The 20,941-nt window shown below is 36.2% G+C and overlaps 1 protein-coding gene and 1 non-coding gene across 11 annotated transcripts in view; both read right to left on the reverse strand.

Moving 5' to 3' along the window:
• LOC105479431 (myosin VI) overlaps nucleotides 1-20,941 on the reverse strand; it is a 162,227-nt gene that overhangs the window by 24,314 nt on the left and 116,972 nt on the right. For all 10 annotated transcript variants that reach the window (XM_071096822.1, XM_071096824.1, XM_011737381.2 and 7 more), the window contains 8 exons: nucleotides 18,824-18,919; nucleotides 18,337-18,510; nucleotides 15,042-15,080; nucleotides 12,380-12,473; nucleotides 6,072-6,202; nucleotides 5,905-5,982; nucleotides 4,223-4,352; nucleotides 322-412 (listed from right to left, as the gene is read on the reverse strand). In XM_071096822.1, coding sequence (XP_070952923.1) covers nucleotides 322-412; nucleotides 4,223-4,352; nucleotides 5,905-5,982; nucleotides 6,072-6,202; nucleotides 12,380-12,473; nucleotides 15,042-15,080; nucleotides 18,337-18,510; nucleotides 18,824-18,919 — 833 coding nt within the window. The remainder of the gene's footprint in view (nucleotides 1-321; nucleotides 413-4,222; nucleotides 4,353-5,904; nucleotides 5,983-6,071; nucleotides 6,203-12,379; nucleotides 12,474-15,041; nucleotides 15,081-18,336; nucleotides 18,511-18,823; nucleotides 18,920-20,941) is intronic.
• LOC112426301 (small nucleolar RNA U13) lies at nucleotides 19,408-19,510 on the reverse strand. Its single transcript, XR_003017574.1, has one exon. It is a non-coding gene; the product is annotated as a small nucleolar RNA U13 (small nucleolar RNA).

Here is a 20,941-nt window from a genome sequence, read left to right on the forward strand (position 1 = left end):
CTTGACATTATCAAGAAACTCAAATAACTAAAATAATCGGAATAAAAGAGCTTCTCTCAACACTTATTTCTTGTTTTATAATCTTTACACATTTTCGTATGCCACTTCAAATCCTTTTATAGAATGAGGCAAGTAATAAGGTAATAAATGAATTAACTAATTTCAAATAAATATTACAAATAGAAGACTAATATATCATCTTACGAAGAACGTGAGAAAACTCCTTGAGTATCCAAACTGCTTTTTATTATGACTTTATTATCATTTTGTATTACAGTAACTAGGTTTTGTAGAGTTCTTTTTAGGGACTATTCATCTTACCGAGGTTTGTGTCTCCTCTTGCAAAGCCACATTCGAATAGTTTTTTGCATTTTAATGCAGGCTTCAGCTCGATATTTTATTTTGTTTTTCACTATGTGTAAGAGAAAATGATAGAAAATTATTCAGTTTAAATCTAACATATATTTTTAAAAACTCATTTTCATAAAGTAATTCTCAAGAAACATAAAATCTTGTATTATATATCAGATATCAAAAACAGAAAGTTTTAACATTTTTTTGTTTGTTTTCGTTTTGACAGAGTCTCAACCCAGGCTGGAGTGCAATGGCATGATCTTGGCTCACTGCAACCTCCACCCCCCGGGTTCAAGTGATTCTCATGCCTCAGCCTCCTGAGTAGGTGGGACTACAGGCACACGCCATGCCAGGCTAATTTTTGTATTTTTATTTGAGCCAGGGTTTTGCCATGTTGGCCAGGTTGGTCTCAACTTCGTGACCTCAAGTGATTCTCCCACCTCAGCCTCCCAAAGGGCTAGGATTACAGGCGTGAGCCACCATGCCCAGCCAGTTTTAACATTTCTATAATTTCTTATTCTTCTTAAAATAAAAAGATATTGAAACCACCTGTGTAAAATTTACAATGAAGGAAATTATGTAAAAGAAATCTGACCTAACCAAGTCCATCTTGCTTCTAACCTCTAAGCTGTCCTTGTTCATTCCTGGGTGTGGGCCAAACTAGTCTTAGGAAGGAATTTAGTTTATATAGTTTAACTTTGAAACAAACACGTTAATAGCCCTTTCCCAAAATAAACCCACTTCTTGCCTGGGGAACCAGTCAGCCTTTGCAGGACTAACAAATTGGCTCCAAGATTAGAAATTACTGTTTAGGAGCCACACAGCCACCTCCCTAAATTGCTCCCATATATAACATCACATTTGTAAAACCTAACATCAGTGCTTGAGATATTTTGCAGACCTTCCAATGCACCAGCTGATGCCACCCAGATAGGTAATCTGGCCCAGCCAGTTCTATGATCCCACTCAGGAACGGAAGAAAGCAAGAAAAACTCAACTTTGACCCCCTATGATTTCATCTCCAACCCAAGCCCCTACCTACCAAATTATCCTTAAAAACTCAGATCTCCGAGTTTTCAGAGAGACTGATTTGAGTAATCATAAAACTCCAGTCTCCCACACAGCCAGCTCTACGTGAATTACTCTTTCTCTACCGCAATTCCCATCTTGATAAATCAGCTCTGTCTAGGTAGTGGGCAAGGAGAACCCACTGCGTAGTTACAATATCATGTATCTGGTTAGGCTTACATTTTAAATGCATTATTTCCTTATTATGCTACACGGCTACCTCCTAAACTGTCTTAGGCAACATACTGAATAGGTATGTCCTGAAAAAAGGATTTACCTGTCAAATGAGTGTATGAAAAGCCATACACTACACTTCTGTTTGGAGGTTCACAATGAACACACAGAGTGAAGCCTCTGAGAATCCTACAGCAAAGAAATCTACTTAACTTCAGTTACTCAGAATTTCCTAGGATGATCTGGCCATCAACTTTTTTTTCAGAGCTTCCTATTAACATTCCGCAAAGATCCCTGCCCGGTGACTGACTTCAGTACCACTGTAGAACACAGTCCACAAATGAATGGTGTAACAGATAATTTTATTATAATGTGTTTTCTATCATAATGCAATGTGTAAAGCTGAACGTATTAAACTACAGTAATATATTTATATTTGGAAAATGATGGGAAAAAGAGATTCTGCTTTTTTCTTTTTATATTAATAGTTCTCTTTTTATCTATGTTCACAATTGTCTAACAAAATATCTCAAAAATAATCTCTGTTTGCATGATTCTTTTTCATTAGGCCAAAATAATTTTCCTTTCCTACTAATAAGGAAAAAATTACTGAATCCTTTTCATGTGCCTAGCACTATTTCAGGTACTCTGATGAGTATGAGGGGCAACTGTAAATGTAATCAAGTTACTGATTCCCACACAGTTCCCAACAATTAAAGGTTTGCCACAGATCCTTAGGCAACCCCAAAATGTTCTGTCCCTCACTTTTGTTTTGGGCCAGCTATGTAACTGCTATGACCTGGCCAAACCACACACAAAAGCAGCTTAGCCCAGTATGTCAAAGGGGTTTGAAATCCTAATCCCAAAATCCATAATCTCAAATGTTGAAATCCCAAAAGGTCAAAATTCCTCAATTAAAATCCCTAACATCTAAAATCCCCAAAATCACAATCACAGGGATCATAGAAGAATTTCAAAAAGAGCAATCTCATGAAGAAAATGAATATGAACATATTCTCCAAGAAGAACCACGTCCTAAAAGAAAAAAAGCACCTATTATTCATGGTACAAGATTTCAAAATATAGTTAATGACTGAGAGAGACAGCCAGCTCTTATGGCTGGCTGTCTATAATCTATTCCTATAATACACTTTTTTGTATGTCAAACTTTCTTTTTAGTTTTGGGGTTTTTTTTTTCTTTTTCTTTTCTTTGGTTTTATTTTCACTATCTTGAATTTTAGCATTTTTTAATTATGTAGAAATTTTTAGAGTTCTAATTTACTGTATTCATATTTTGCAAATTTAACTCCACGAAAATGCATTATCACAACATTTACTTTCTGGGTAAACACTGCGTATGTATACAAAAACACTGAAACTTCCTCAATCAGTGAACAGATGTCTTTTATCACACATCTGCACTTGTAAAAGATAAAATTTCTCAAGATCTCAGTTCTCTGGGCAACTACAAATGCAGTAGTGACTCACCATCATTTTTGACTGATCTCATCAAAAGACAGCTTGTTCATCACAGTATTTCAGATGACTGCAGTAACAAAGCTGGGTGCACAATTACCAACCACAATAATATGTGTTTATGCATTTCACCTTTTGCCCTGCTTCTTTATGAACATGGTTTGTCTGCTCCTATTATACCCATGCAACTATTGTTAGTATATGTGTTTATACTTTCAAAAATATATATGTTGTTATTTCCTATTTTATTGTGTAAAGTGGCCTATGAAGAGTTCTATCATGTTTTTACATGTTTCTCAAATCCCCGTTTAAAAATGTAAATAAATATCTTTTAAAGAATGTTTTTATTATTTTTTACAGAATCCTAGTTTTGGGACTTTCATCTTTTGAGTTTTCAACACTTAGGATTATGGTGTTCAAGACTGTGTCTTTCAGGATTATGATAGACTTCCTTTCAAAGAACAGGAATTAAGAGGGGATGGTAGGGGAAGAGACTGAAACAAAAAACTGACACACCATTTCACATGATTTTGAAAGACATTCAAATAATTCAGACTTCACCTTTTTTGAAAGGAAAGTCATAAAAAGCTTCTAGTTTAAAGAGGTATCTCTAAGAAACCAGGAAAACCAGTCTGGAAGCTAATGAAATTATGCAAAAGGCGGAAAAGGACCTCACTAAGGCACTGGCAAGAAAAAGAAAGGAATGTACAGTATTTGGAGGAGGAATCAACAGGATCTGGTGACTGACAATATTTCAGGGATAAGAAAGGAAAGTCAATTACATTTGGAATTTTGGGAGTATGTGTATTGTAGATGCCATGCAGGCAGAAAGAAAAGTTCTGGTTTAAGTCTGAGAGATCAGGGGATGGTGAGGGTTGTGGGGACGAGAGAAAAGAATCAAGACAGTGAATTCCATTTTGTTAGGACACTATGAAACTGACACTCTTATAACACATTTGAATAAAGAAAATAAGTATCATACACTCAAAAAACAAAAAAAGAAAGAACATATACAAATAGGAACCTGGGACCCAGTGTGAACAAGTCTCAGTCTCTGTTGCCCAGCATCACCTCTGAGACAGCTTTACAACACTCCACAAACCATCTCTGAACAATCAAAGACCCTATAGGTGTGAAGGAAAACACCTACATTTGATGACTGAGAGTGAGCACCACTGCACTTTCTTCCAGCGACTGCATGTGAGCCAGTGATTGACTCTTTTAACCAACTCTGCTAAGTGGTCAGGGTCAGACTTCATGATCTGATCAAATTCTGCAAACTAGGAAGTGAAATAATTTAATATCAGTATTAAAATATAAATGCATTTAAACACACAAAAGACATAAAATAGAATTCAAATCCAAAATCTAACTGTCGGAAAATGGTCACATGTTAATTACATAAGCCTTGGCGGAGAATACAACAAACCCAAACATACTTGGCCACATTTTGCTTCCTTTCTTTCTTCAGGAGCTTTTTTGGAGGTAAGGGAGGTTACTTAATGCTAGGCAGCATATTCAATAACAAAAGTGAGGGGGAAATGACTTTTAAATTACAGATGGCTGGCAAGAAGACTTTATTGAGAAAAGAATGAAAAAGGACTACTGTATCTCTGAATTGGCTCACCCACATTCTCACATATCCTTATGGAGCTTTTGATAAGTGCATATTAGCTATATACTACCAGGTACCACCAAAATTATTCTGTCTCTCCTAACTCCCATTACCCACCCCCAACCTGTTTTGCAGTGGCACAATCTTGGCTCCTGCAGCCTCAACTTCCCAGGCTCAAGCAATCCTCCCACCTCAGCCTCCCAAGTAGCTGGGATAACAGGCACGTACCACCACACCCAGCTAATTTTTGTATTTTTTTTTGTAGAGATGAGGTTTTGCCATGTTGTCCAAGCTGGTCTCAAACTCCTGGAACCAAGCAATCCCACTGCTTTAGCCTCCCAAAGTGCTGGGAGTATAGACATGAGCCACAGCGCCCAACCCCCATTTCCATTTTGAACAGAGATGAGAAATTGCTACTAAGTGACAGACAACACAAATAAAACAGCTAATAGCTTCTGAACTAATAAAATACATTATTTCCACTATATACCACAAAATTCCATAATGATTTCAATCCTTTACCAAATATCCCACTGCAATATTAAGAATGTCAAAAACCCATCAACCAATATAATGGCTTCTTATAGTCAAAATTTAAATTAAAGGTAACATAACGAGACTAAAGATATTTAAATCTTTGTCTTAAGCTTTCAATAAATATTTCTAATTTTTCTGTAGTTTAAACAAGAAAAAGTGCTTTCTCTATGAGACTATTAGTTCTCAAATAATTATTAAAGCTCTAAAACAAGACTGTCCAAGCTGCAGTCCATGGGCCACATGTGGCCCAGAACAGCTTTGAATGAGGCCCAACACAAACTCATAAACTTTCTTAAAACATTATGAGATTTTTATTGCAATTGTTCTGTTTTTTTAGCTCATCGGCTATCATCAGTGTTAGTGTATTTTATGTGAGGCCCAGGACAATTGTTCTTCTTCCAATGTGGCTCAGGGAAGCCAAAAGACTGGACATCTGTGCTCTAAAAATAAATGTGGAGTTTAGAATAAATATGTGTGATTAAAGCTAAACAAATTATGAACATTACATATTATCTTCAACTTTTTTTTCTTTTCTGGGAAATGGTATGGGAAATGGCAATTCATGTTGTTAGTGACCATATGATTCAAGAATAATATAAATTATTAAATACTTTAAGATATTCACTAACCCTAACTATTTGTTTTCATGATGTTACACCTTAAAGTAAATGTGTATTTACCTTGCCAGGTCTAAAAAATACTTTGGTTAACCCAAACTTGTAGTCATTCTCATTTAAGCCCAAAGCTTTAAACAAAGCCTGAAAAATAAAAGTTAAAAAGTTAGTCAATTATTAATAGAAAAGACAAGTTTATAGCTAAGAAATTTCAATTTGGGTGGCATTTATACCTTACAAAATAGTCTTGGATCCAATCTTGCAAGTTTATCTGGCATATACTTTTTGTACATGTTGTAGAGTTCATGAAATGAAGCTCGTGATGGGAAACCACCCTGCATCAAGTCCAAAACAGACACCATCCCTAGATTCACGAACAAACACAAAGCACTGTCAATCACTGTTCGAAGTCCAAAGTAACTTGTGAATGATCAATTTTATAAGTTATTATTTAGAAATGGACAATTTATGAGAATTATCAGCAATTAAATATTATATAGGAAATATATTTATACTCATTATGTCCCAACTTATCCACCACCTAAAACTACTGTAGTCAAATTTCCCCTAAACCCAGTAAGACTCTTTTCTAGAGGCAAATTATTGGTCTCTAGACAGATTTAACTGGGCACAGTGGCTCATGCCTATAATCCCAGCACTTTGGGAGGCCATGCCAGGCAAACTGCTCAAGCCCAAGAGTTAGAGACTAGCCTGGGAAACATGGCAAAACCCCATCTCTACAAAAAAAGAAAAAAATAGAAAAATTAGCCAGGCATGGTGGTGCGTGCCTGTAGTCTCAGCTACTCAGGGCGCTGAGACAGGAGGATCTGAGCTAAAGGAGGTGGATGCTGCAGTGAGCCTTGCAGGACACTGTATTCTAGCCTGGGTGACAAAGTGAGACACCGTATCAAAACAAAACTAAGGAAAGATCAAGTCTAGTTTGTATCTTTTTTTCTGTTAGAAGACTCTGTGTCACAAACGCAGTATATAAGGCAAAGCCCTGTATTAAACCACTTTCAAAGGCCTGAAGTTAATTTTAGAACAAAATTCCTGAAAGAATCTCCAAAAAGTAGACACATTCCCAAGTTATCACCAGTGCATAAGGCAAACGGAAAAGAAAGAAGAGCTCACTGTTTCACTATAAAGACTGCCTTTCACTCACCTGTCAAAGCAACTAGACTACTGGGATGATTAATCTATTGGATAAATACCTATTTTCAGTATAACTCTAGTAAGTGGTTAATCTGAATCCGCAGTCAATGCAAGATTTTTAGGTCAGAAAGAGTGTAAAATAGGCAGGGAAAGGCTGAACAGCTATAAGTGATGCCAAGACTTTTATTTACAAGACCTAGATTTCAGTCTCTGGGACGATTCAAATCAACGGAGAAAATAAGATTATTCAATAAACAGTATTATAACAAACAGCAAGCCATGTGGAAAACAAAAACAACATTAGATCCTTGTCTCACTTCTTACACCAAAATAAACTACTACTGGCCAAAAATTTAAATTAAAACAAACTCCAAGGCTTTTTAAACCAGTTAATTTTTATTTTAAAGTAATCTCACAGGAAAGATGGCCTTTCCAGGCAGTCAGATTGAATTTTAACCCATTTGACTGGCAAAGTTATAAGATATCAATTAGTACTCAGAGCTGATGACAGTGTAGGAAAACACACAGACGCATTCTTAGTAGCAAAGTAAGCCAGTGTAACAATTTTGGATGGCAATTTGGAAATATCCCTTTGGCTCAGTAAATCTATTCTATGATTTTTCACACTTGTGGGCAAAGATATGCATGTGGACAATGTCCAGATGTCCTCTGGGTCATTGTTGGCAACAGAAAAAAAATCAGAAAAAAACTAAAATATCAATTGATTATGTTACAACCATATGATGGGATGTGAAATACTGATTTAAAAGAATAGAGCAGAGCTTAATCTAACCAGTGTAAAAAAATATATCCCAGATGTAGAGTTAAGTGGTCACCCCTAAGAGCTGAGCTTTTTTGTTACTTATATTATTCTGTACTATTTAATTTGTTACTGTGAATTTTCAATATTAATTAATGAAACACATACAAGAAATCATTCCTATGGGAAAAAAAAAAATCTCCAAAACTAGATTTAGCTCTAGGCTTTGCCTGGAGAAAGAAAAGTAAAGTTTGGTTAGTATCATCACAGTTTTTGGCCATTTGTATCAAATAAACAAGTACCTTTGGAAATGTACGCATCTAAGTCTCCTGGCTTGCCCTGTAGCCACAAACTATAAACTGGCTCACAGTTCATTAAGAATTTCATGGTGCTTAACAAATTACCAAGCCTACAACTGCTTTCTCAGCACTTGAAACTAGTTTACTCTTAAGATGTTTTGAAGCTTAATTTTTTTTTAACCACTAAGGCGAATACTCTGCCTTCTAAACGTTTCCATGAACTGGCTTTTACTCTTGGAGTTTGGTGAGTGGCTTCTTGGTGCAGAGCTGGCACCCCTCTTTGCTACAAGACAGGCAGCACAGCCCCAAGGTTACAGAAGAAGGAAACTTGACTTCTCTCAACCTCCCCTACTTTGCCCTGGTGTTTGCCAATCAGAAGATAGTAATTTTAGGCCGGGCATGGTGGTTCATGCCTGCAATCCCAGCACCTCAGGAGGCCGAGGCGGACAGATCACTCGAGGTCAGGAGTTCGACACCAGCCTGGCCAACATGGTGAAACTCAGTCTCTGCTAAAAATACAAGAACTAGTCATGCGTGGTGGTGGGCGCCTGTAATCCCACCTACTCAGGAGGCTGAGGCAGGAGAATCACTTGAACTTGGGTGGCAGAGGTTGCAGTGAGCCAAGACTGTACCACTGCACTCCAGCCTAGGTGACAGAGACTCTGTTTCAAAAAAAAAAAAAAAAAAAAAAAGTAATAGCAATTTTAGTAAAAGGTGCCTTAAATTTATTAATTCTCTTTAAAATGAAAAAAAAAATGAAAATGGAAAGTTAAAATACAATCCAAATCTTAAATATCTTTATTTTAGAAAGCTTAATAAATATTTTTATTTCTACAACTTATTGATAATTTTTGCATATTCTCATTACCTAGCTACATGAGTGGAACAAATTCTATATCATTATTACTATTACAATATCTATTATTGGTACTTAAAAAAAATTAAAGTATAATGAATTGATATTATCTGTTAAAGTGCCAACATGTCTTAAGATGTTGAAATATACTGCTTATTGAAAGAGGAATCCTAGCTAAAGGATTCATCAGTAGCCCACTCTCTCTCCGCTAATCTAATAGCATATACAGCTAAACCTAAACAGGTGCAACTTGCCAGGACACTAGGTGTTCACTTAGGAAATAAAGAGGAATCCAAATGGGAAAAAAAATCGACTTGAAGAAAATATTACAAAAACACATCTCTACTTTATGGAAGAACACAAGAGACATGAATTACTTAATTTTCCAGTATTTGTTAGAATTAGTCACAAATAAATCTTCATATTTTCTACACTGTTCATTCCATTCAACAAATATATACTGAGTCTAGTATATGCCAGGGAAGTAGAAATGTATGTGTAAGCCAAAACAGATGCAGTTCCTGCCCTCATGGGGCTTATGGATTAAAGGAGGGGAAAAATAAATAATTATACAAGTAGGTACAAAATTTGTAACTACAACTGTGAAATAAAGGCTCTTGAGCTCAGCACCCCAAACTCAGGCTCCCCTCCAAGTCAGGAATATCAAGAAAAGCTCTCATAGGAAGTGATGACACAACTGAGATGTGAAAGATAAAGGAAACGGCGTGGCAAGAACATCCCAAACAAAGGAGGCAGCATGTGCACAGGCCCTGTGCTGGGAGGAAATATGCAGCATTTAGGGAACTAAAATGAAAGTCAGGGTGATTTGAGGACAGAGGGGAGAGAGAGAGAGTGGAAAGAAATGAAGCTAGGGACACAAGGGCCAGGCTCTATCGGACGTCTTCACCCTAATACTAATCTGAAGCCATCAGAGCATTTTAAGCAATAAAAGGAGATGATGATTAGAGATGAGTTGTGGAGTGATAATTCTGGATGTATGTGAAAAACAGAATGAAGAGATAGGAGAATACTTAGGAAGCTACAGCAAAAATCCAGGTAAGAGATGGTGAAAGCTTGGATTAGAGACTATCAGGACTCACTGTTTAGGAGGTTACATCAGCATGATTGGGGAGCCTACCTAAGGGAATATACATCTGTGCTGTTCAACTTGGCAGTCACTAGCCACATGACTACTTAAATTTAAATCTTTCAAAATCAAAATTAAGGCCAGGCATGGTGGCTCACACCTATAATCCCATCGCTTTGGGAGGCTGAGGGAGGAAGATCACTTGAGCCCAGGAGCTTGAAACCAGCCTGGGCAACATAGTGAGATCCTGTCCCTACAAAAAAAAATTTTTTTAATTAGCTGGACATGGTGGCACAATGCCTCTAGTTCCAGCTACTTGAGAGGCTGAAGCAGGAAGATCACTTGAGCCCAGGAGGTTGAGGCTGCAGTGAGCCATAATTGTGTCACTGCACTCCGGCTTGGGTAACAGAGTAAACCCTGCCCCTCCCAACCAAAAAAAAATTAAAATTAAACAAAATTTAAAATTTAGTAACTAACTCATTCCTAGCCACATTTCAAGTACTTAGGAGTCAAATGTGTCTCATGGCTACTAAATTGACAGATATGGAATATTTCCATCATTATGTAAAGGTCTTCTGGACAGTACTGACATAGAATGAGAAGAAAAACAGGTCTAACTTAAATCCTAAAAGATGATAACAAATATCCAGGTAGAAGAAAATGGGCCTGCAGGGGAATCAAGAATGGTCAGAGAATTCAAAAGAAAAGCATGGGCATAGGCCATGTCAGGAACCAAGAAAGAGTCAAATGTGGCTATGAAGTCCACTAAAATAAGGACTGCAAAAGGGACATTTGCTTCAGAACAAGGCAATCACTGGTGACCTCATCAAGGTGGGAGCTAAATTATCCCGGGGTTAAAGAGTAAGTGGAACGCATGAAGCTGAAAAAGCAAGAATAACCTATTCTTGGAGAGAAAAGAAAAACAGTAAGGAGGAGGAGGTAGCTGTAAGGGAATGTGGCTCAGAAATGAGATTTCAGCATGTTTAAATGGTAATGGGAAAGATCCATCTGAAAGGGAATAGTATGACAAACATAAACAATGCTGAAGATTCATGAAAAAGTAGGAAGAGATGGCTTTCAAGGAACTATAAGCCTCAACCAGGAAGAGAGGCAACCCCTACTTTCTTAACAGGAGGGACGGTAAAGTGGTAGGCAGAAGTGCTTGGTGGCAGACAAGAGAAGCTTTAGGATATTTAGTGAAGGAGGTAAGCCCATCTGCTAGCAGACGCGCAGAGATCTGAGGAAAGCAGGATGGGTCTGGCTAATCTCTGATGAGAAACAGAACATGCTGACCAGGAAAACTTGGCAGGACAGGTTTGAGAGCCCTTTAAAGATCAGTGATGATGAATTTAACTGATGCCATCCTGTCTTGTCTATCAACCCTATGCAGATAAGAAGAAAAAACAGAATTAGATTCATCAATAGCTATGGTTTTGTGAGAAAGGTCAAGGGTAGATCCAGATTTGTGAGGCGGGGGCTGAAGCTTATACAGCTGGGGAGAGGCCTTTAGGGAAGCAGAAAATTACATGCAGGGCTTTGGAAGGGGTTTATTTAAATGAAGGACCCTGAAGCTTAAGTAACCTTAGCTTCATAGTAAATCTACCTCTCAAAGCAGCAAAATAAGGAGTCAGAGAAGAAGAAAGTGTAAGAAGTATCAGGAAGCTGAGCTGGACCAAAAGGTAAAGAAGAAAGAAGGCTGATACCTTGGGAAAAATTAGGGGTAGTGTTGGTGAGGAGGGAGGATGGGCATGACATAAAACAAACAGGGCAAGCCTGGTGCCTGAGCAAGGTCAGACACGGCAGGGTAAGGGGTAGGAAGTGATAGTTTAAGCAAAGGCATGAAGTGTCACAGACACAGAGGGAATTGTGTTTTCTTTTTTTTTTTTTTTAAGTAAGTGGTGGCCTGGGAAGAAAGGACAACAAAACCTACCTTCTGACCGTCATGTGTGGAATGAGAAATGAACTACTGCTGGATTGAGAAAGCTGCCTACTTAAGGAAGATCCAGTTTTGCTGTTAGAGAGTTTTCATAAATGTTTAATGTGAAATTGTTTATTTCACAATATACAGTATCTCAATATTGCTCAAATAATTTGCCATCCATGCTTTTCTTTTCTTTTCTAAAACAGATCTTGCTATGTTGCCCAGGCTGGCCTTGAACTCAGGCTGAAACAGTCCTCTTGCCTCAGCCACCCAAGTAGCTGGGACTAAAGGTGTAGGCCACCCACATGTGGCTCTATACTTTTCTTATAATTAAAGAAAACAGATGAAAATTTTATTGCACTGTAAAATAATCAAGATAATGGTGAATCATTTGAAAATATCCAACCTATTAAATTGTATTTGAGCTACAACTACTAACACACAGTGACAGAGATTATGAAAATACCTGAACACTGAAGCTGAGACAGAATTTGAGCACCTTCAAAGTGGTGACTTGTCATCTTTAAGTTAGGTTTGATGCAACGAATGAAGCTCGCTCCCTAGGAAAACAGAGGTACTTTTTGTTACAATACATATAGCATCCTTATTTTTCTGTTTCTATTAAGACCTGCAACTTTCAAAGCATAGTAACATTAACATATGAACCTGTAAAAGTAATTACTAAAGAACTCAAGGCTGGGCGCAATGGCTCATGCTTGTAATCCAGCATTTTGGGAGGCTGAGATGAGCAGATCACCTGAGGTCAGGAATTCAAGACCAGCCTGGCCAACATGGTGAAACCCCGTCTCTACTATAAATACAAAAATTAGCCAGGCGTGGTGGTGGGCGCCCGTAATCCCAGCTACCTGGGAGGCTTAGGTAGGAGAAATGCTTGAACCCGGGAAGTGGAGGTTGCAGTGAGCTGACATCACACCACTGCACTTCAGCCTGGGTGACAGAGTGAGACTCCATCTCAAAAATACATATATAATAACTCAAAATTTTATAAGCATACTTTTTCTGATTTAAAGTTTACAATGACTTTTTGCATTATTAATGTTACAAAAATGTTACATTTTAGATTTGAATGTCAAAAACTGTAAAATGAAAAGTCTTTCACTGTAAAGTTTAACACATTTAATTGTTTAACATATTTAAACAATACAACTTGCAGGATGACGTACATGTGATCTTTTCTATATTTAAATGTATTTATGTATGCCATATTTCTATAAGAAAATTTCCCTATGACAAAAGGAGTAAATAAAATTATGCCCCTTAAGATTTAAGCCAATGTGTAAAAGAAAACGAAACAATATTTTCAATCATTCTACTTCAAAAATACACAGTAGGTCTCTAAGTCGCACTGTTGTACATTTTAACATTTTAACATTTTGTTAAACAATATTTTTAAAAGCTTAAAGGCATTCATTTGGAATCAGTATCATACTATGCTGAATGAGGTGAAAAGAATACTGATTAGGTATACAATGAAATGTACTGTTGACTACTGAAATAATTAGACATCCAAATAACTGTTTCTCTTCAAAGTAGCTACCCTGCAAAACGGAAGAACTATTTCAACAATGATGCCCTCTACAAACACATTTATTTATTTATTTATTTTTATTTTTTTATTTTTTTATTTTTATTTTTGAGAGCGAGTCTTGTTCTGTCATCCAGGTTGGAGTACACTGGCGCGATCTTGGCTCACTGCAACCTCCGCCTCCTGGGTTCAAGTGATTCTTCTGCCTCAGCCTCCTAAGTAGCTAGGATTACAAGTGTGCCCCACCATGCCCAGCTAATTTTTGTATTTTTTAGCAGAGACGAGGTTTCACCATATTGGCCAGGCTGGTCTCAAACTCCTGACCTCAAGTGATCCACCCGCCTCAGACTTCCCAAAGTGCTGGGGATTATAAATGTAAGCCATGGCACCCAGCCCACAAACACTTTTAGAACACGTTTTAGAAATCCTTTTTTTCTATAAATCACAAAGTAATCTCATAATTTTAGAGCAGCACCCTATCTAAGAAATAAAAATAAAATACTCTCTTCATCAGTCTTGGATTTTAAAGATACATGGCCTTAAGAGATAGATATTTGCAGCCAAAGAGGATATTAAAAAGATTTTTAATGGTTCCAAAAATAAATCTGACAGTAAGTTAAGCAACAATAATACTGATATAATAAATGGCTATTCAAAACGACTATTTGAAAAAGCATACGCAAGTTCTAACCAGGTGCCGTGGCTCATGCCTGAAATGCCAGCACTTTGGGAGGTCAAGTCAGGCAGATCACTTGAGTCCAGGGGTTCAAGACCAGCCTGGCAAACATAGCGAAACCTCATATCTACAAAAAATACAAAAATGAGCCAGGACCGGTGGTATATGTCCATAGTCCCAGCTACTTGGGAGGCTGAGGTGGGAGGACCACTTGAACCTGAGAGGTGGAGGCTGCAGTGAGTTGTGATTACACCACTGCACTCCAGCCTGGGCGAGAGAATTGAGACTTTGTCTCAAACACAAAAACAAAATTTCAAGTTCTGTGGATTTCTGTAAAAAATAAGTCTTACTTTAGAATTTTGCTTCATTTATATAAACCACATATGAAATTTCTGTCTATGATGTTTTTCTCATTTTAGAAAATGGGGTGAATTACTAAAATGTATAGTTAAAAAACAGGCTTCTAATAAATTTTGCCTCTATAGCGGGGCGCAAAAATATTTTGTCCATTTTTTCCACATCAACATTGCCATGTCTGGAGAATGTTACTGTAAGAGTAATAAAATGAGATTGAATTTCATGCCTAATCTTTAATTCTAAAAAAAAAATTCTTCTCCACAATTACTACTTATTTTCACCTTCCTGAAACTGTAAGATAATCTTAATTTTCAAACAGTCAAGAATTCCATATATTTATAAAATAATCTGATTTCACATATATGACATTTCTTCAGAAAAACCTAATCAAAACAATAACCATTTTTAAAACTAATTTTTTAAAATAAGGTAATAAAGTTTAAAACGTATTTTTAATTAGTACAGGGTTACTATGCCTACTTGCATAATTACTATTAATAGTTTTAGATGACCAATAAAAAAAAAACCTGTTTTTTTAACCGTACTCACAGTACTTCGAAGTTTATCCAGAAGCAAATTTAACTGTGTCTGTGAAAGAAAGGAAATCAGTTTATTATTTCAAAAAGCCAAAGTACACAGTGTCACGAGTTAATATTAGCTTTCCAGTATTGGGATAAAATAACATGCAATAACATCCAAAATCAACACATTTCAGTTTAACAACCACCTGGTACACAAATTCTTTAACAGACAGTATCATGCAAAATGACTAATGTAAAGCAAGGACAATAACTTATACAGAAGTTGTATAATTAAAAGACTGAAAATTAGCAATATTTAAAAACATACACTCATATTTGCAGATGGGATGAATGAGGAAAAAATGTACAGGCAATGAAGGAAGTAAATGAAAATACTGAGGATGCATTTAATAAGAGATCAATAGCACAGTATTTGAATGTGGCAAACTGAAGTTTGTGTCACACACATTAAGAATGAAGACATGTTTAAAATATACACTAAAAGTATATATTAGGATTGTTTTATGGAACACTTAGCGTAAACAAAATTGTCCTGCCTAGCTACAGATATCCTTTTTAATGTTTTAAAACATTTTACATTTCAGTTATTTTTAAACACTTGGACAATTTTCTCAAAAAAAATTGACAATGAACATTACAAGTTACTACGCTTTCTTGTTTTTATAACATCGATTATAATGTGGTATGGTGCAGTGTATTAAAATCATTTATTTGCCTTACTACTCTGCAAAATAAGTTAATAATGTAAAATTTTTCTATCTGGATTTTATACTGAGATATTTATTATACTACTTACAAAAGACAAACTAATATGTTATTTTTTAAACTAATATATTATATTCATCATAGCTATAATTAATAGTAAGTATAGTTTACCGAATGTCATCTATAAGTCAGGTACCGCTCAAAGCTTTCAACAGGCGTTACTATGTTTAATCTACTTAAGGATAGAACACGACAATCCTAATTAAGGATCTCATTTTACAGGTGAAAACATCGAGATTCAAGGAAATAAATAACTTGCCTGAGATTACGGAGCTAATAATGGCAAACATGATTCCAACATCGGCCTGACACCAAATTTCTTTCTCCTATGAGTGATACTATTACAGTATACATCACATATACTGAGAGGCTTAAGTTATTAAAATGGAATGGATTTGTCATTGAATTACAGTAATACAGTTGTATCTCACTTATCTGGTTGACAGAGTTTTGACAACCTTAATCAATCTGAACCACCATGCCTGAGAAGTATTAAAGTGACTAATTTGTAAAGAAAGCAACTGTCACAAAGTCCAGACTCCTTCATCCACAGACTAAGCACAGTATTCTCCAAAAAAAAAAAAAAAAAAAAAAAAAAGGACATAAAATCAGCATCAAAATAAACTTTAGCAGCTGAGAAGAGAGGGAAGAACGTCAACTATCAAAGAACAGTCAAGGACCATAAGGCTTAAGAGTAAAAAGCCTCAGGCAACTCATGCTTTATTTGTATTTTATTTTTATTAGAAAACATACCAATATTCGTATAATAGAATTGTTTCCATAAAAAAGGATGACTTTTTCTAAAACACTGACAGTAAAGCGTTTATGTTTCAATAACCTGAAAAAGGCACTTCCCAGTAGAAAATTTCCAGTTTCCAGTGATGCTAGATAACTGAAGTACTGCTGTAAACGATAGCCTGTTTTGTGTTTATTGCCTTATATACTTTGATTTTAATTTAATGAGCTATTCTACTATATTTAAAATTAAGAATCTATTACTATTTTATTTCAAGGTATCTCAGAGGAAAATGTGAAATATTTTATTATTAGTATTCAGCTATAACTTTCAGAGGCTTAATGTAAAAAAAGTGTATTAAATATAAGCAATTATAAGAAGTTTCAAGGCTCAACCTAAAAGATTATGTAATACAAAGAAAAACTGTAAGAATTTATTTATATTGTCTAAAATTTCAAGTATGTTCTTATCAGCAATACTACAATAATACTAGAGTAGGAAAATAGTGAGTGACATCCGTTTCTTATAGGCAAATATACTATTTTTAAACCAACCTATCAAATTTCGATTCAGAAATAGAATATTCAAATAAGAAAAAAAGATTGTTCATTGAGAGAATCAGGAACTCGTAATTAATGAATATAACTTATAACAAAATTCAAGGCTTTTTATTCAGTTACCTAAAAATGTATTATGAGGTTTTCCCTATATTCACGTTTAAGCTTTAAAAGAAAACCTAGCTCTTATAAATATTGTATCAGTTTAGTTATTTAGAGTCCATTTCAACCCAAAACAAATTTGGGGAGGCTTATACTATCAGCACCATAACATTCTGACACTTAAATCTTTTTCCTAATTACATTATTTTAAATATTTAAAGTACATATAGTGAAAAGCAAATGTAGAGTTTTATTATAAATATAACAGTAATATTTTGTGGAAATATATAATAAATTAATTCTCATATATATTTTTGTTCTACATATTAGTCATTCATTAAACTCATCACACATTTTAACATTAATTTTTCTATACTAAATACTCAACAACTAGAACCAATTAGTAGTGTTTCTAAGACAAATCCTGTGCTATTCCTTGTCAGATCTTAAAGAATAAATTCCTGATCCAAAATTAATAAAACAAATGAAATATTCTTCCATGTTAAATAAGCAATTAGAAGAGTTTGCCACACCTAAGTGCTTATCTTTAACAGAAATTATTAAAAGCTTTAATCAAATTTTAGTGTAATATGCACACCCAAAATGCCACTGTGAGAGAAACACATTGAAAATGAATTACAAACTGAATCATTAACTTGAGATGGGCTCTTTTTAACATGGCAGCCACTTTATAAATAGGAGTCCATGAAGGCGATCATTTACCTGAAGCCCCTGGCTGTGCCTGCTTTCCTCTCTCAACTCAACTAGTCCTCTCTAGCCATCCCGAGCTGGACTACTCCAGCTAAAACAAAACTGCTGAATGAGGAAGGAAACAGAAAACACATGGGAAAGAGAAGGTTTGAAGGTCAACCAGACAGTATGCAGAAGCAAGAACATTAGGAGAAGCAATCAGATATGTTAAGAACCAAGAATGAACACATTCAGAAAATTACAAGCATTTCTGTATGTTCAATTGCTAGGCCTACATTATGATATTTTACATACAAATATCAACAATGCAGGGTCTGCTCTTGAACTTCACTGTGTGATTTCTGACAGTGATCTACATTATCCACTTTAAAATATAGAACAATAATTTCATTTTAAATGTAGTAAAAAAAATAAACAAATAACCTAAATACCTTAAACTTGTTTCCCACGCTGATGAAGCTAAGTTTTCCTGCTTTTTGTTTAGTATCTTTGTTGTTATTTGTGGATGATTCAAATAATTCCCGTATAAACTTATCTCTGGATTCACATATTAAGGATTCAAGAGACATATGTAAAGCATCATTATTTTTCTCCACAAACTGGGTCTGAAAAATAAATCAAACAGGAATGTTTCTGTCCATCTTGTGATAACATCACTTAACATAGCTCTGTCCAAAGGATCTTTCTGTCATGACAGAAATGTTCTATATCTGCGCTGTCCAATGCAGTCACCACTAGTCAGTGTGGATGCTGGGCACCTGAAGTGTGGCTAGTGTACTGAGGAACTGAATTTGTAATTTTACTTAAATACCCACATGTGAAAAAATAAATAATCAACCACATGTGACTAGAATCTATCATACTGTACAGTGGAGCTTCAACATGAAATGGTTTTCTCCCTGTAAAAGTTATACTCACTGTTTCATAGCACACTGCCCCCGCAAAATGCCTGATAATGAAGCCTTCATCATCTCTGATGTTCCTATGAACTGCCAGCTTAGATTTTCTGGGAATCTGAAAAACAATACCTATGTGAGTTACTAAATGATCAAAAATATATTACATAATCATTCTTTAGAAAACAACTGAGATGTAAAACACTTGAAATTATACATGAAATTTTCACACTTTTCACAATTATACTGCTTTTATGCATTGAGTATGCCTTAAAGTATCAATAAAATCTAGCAAATATTTGGTATAATCTCTTAGGAAAGAAAATAGGAGTAAGACACACACACACACACACTCACACACACACACACACACTCACACACACACACACACTCACACACACAAAGATAGAGACAGAGAGAGACCCCCCCCCAAGAAAAACACACAATTTAAAAGTACATGGTTATAATAAAAAAAATTTTTTTAAAGCACATGCAAAACACAGTTGGCATTTTACAAAGTTAACCACCTATTTCTAAAGCAGTGGTTCTCAACCTTGGTGCTCTATTAGAATTACCTGGAGAACTTTGAAAAATCTATCTCTTTCACATCAGATGAGTAATGCGCCAACACATTAACAAGGCTGAGGGAGGAACATCTCACACATGAGCATGAAAATCCAATCAACAGGCTTATGAACTACGAAAGGATCAACCTGGAGAACTTTTAAACATCCCAAAGCCCATACCATTTATATCAAATGATTTCCATGTGCAGCTAGTCAAAGAAACACCTGACATCAGCACAGGGACTCTCCTACTGTTCCAAAAAATATAGCCTAACATATTTACACAAGGAGCCTGAATCTGTTTCAAGAAAACTAAATCAGTTTAGGGTTGTGCCAGTGAATCATAATAGCTCATATTTATATCATAAAGTTTCTAAAATGTTTTCACTTACAAGATCACATCTGACCCTTGAAATAACCTAAGGTTAAGAAAAGTGATGTTGGGCTAGGTGCGGTGGCTCACACCTATAATCCTAGCACTTCGAGAGGCTGAGGCAGGTGGAATGCTTGAGCTCAGGAGTTTGAGACCAGTCTGAGCAACATGGCAAAACCCCATCTCTATAAAAAATATGCAAAATTAGCCAGGCGTGGTGGAGCAGGCCTGTAGTCCCAACTACTCGAGAGGCTAAGGTGGGAGGATGGTTTGAGCCCGGGAGGCAGGGGTTACAGTGAGCCAAGAAAGTACCACTGCACTCCATCCAGAGCAACAGAGCCAGACCCTGTCTCAAAAAAAAAAAAAAAAAAAAAAGATATCATTTAAAATTGAGGGTCTACCGCCATACTACCCTGAATGCACCTGATCTCATCTGATCTCAAAAGCTAAGCAGGGTCAGGCCCAGTTAGTACTGTCCAGGCACGGTGGCTCCCGCCTATAATTCCAGCACTTTGGGAGGCTGTAGCAGGTGGGTCACTTGAGCTCAGTTCAAGACTAGCCTGGGCAACATGGCAAAATTCTGTCTCTACAAAAAAAAGAAAAACAAAAATCTAAAAAAATAAAACTGAGAAAACTGACTTGGGAACCTTAGAGGCTTGCTCAGGGTTGAAGAGGCAGCAGAACAGAGAGGCTCTTCCCTGTGGGAGGCAATACACCAGGACAAGTAAAGTGCAGGCTCTGCAGCCAAAGTGCCTAGCCTGACTCCCAACCTACCATTTCTTCACTTGCTATATTAGGCATGTCACTTAACCTCTCCTTGTATGTCTCCTCATCTGTAGCATACACATCTAACAGGATTAAATAATTCAGTAAAAACATTAGAATAGTGCCTGCCACATCTAAGTGTTTGACAAATGATTATTTTCGAAAAATACAACAAAAGGAATAACCTAAATAAAGTAGGATTTACTGCCTTATTCTTGTTCTTGGTTGACAAAAGCAGCCAAGGCCCATTCTTGATGCTTCAGTTTACCGTCCTTTAAGTCACATGCCTCTGAGACCCTCGTGAAAATTATGTTGACTAGCAATCAGCGCCCCTGGTAAGTCATCTGCTTGTGACTCCAGGTGCCAACTCCTGGTAAAAGTAACCACGCATCCACGGGCTGGTCATACAAAGACCAGTGAGCTATGAATGAATAGG

Source organism: Macaca nemestrina, chromosome 5, assembly GCF_043159975.1.
Source record: "Macaca nemestrina isolate mMacNem1 chromosome 5, mMacNem.hap1, whole genome shotgun sequence".
Classification (NCBI taxonomy): Eukaryota; Metazoa; Chordata; class Mammalia; order Primates; family Cercopithecidae; genus Macaca; species Macaca nemestrina.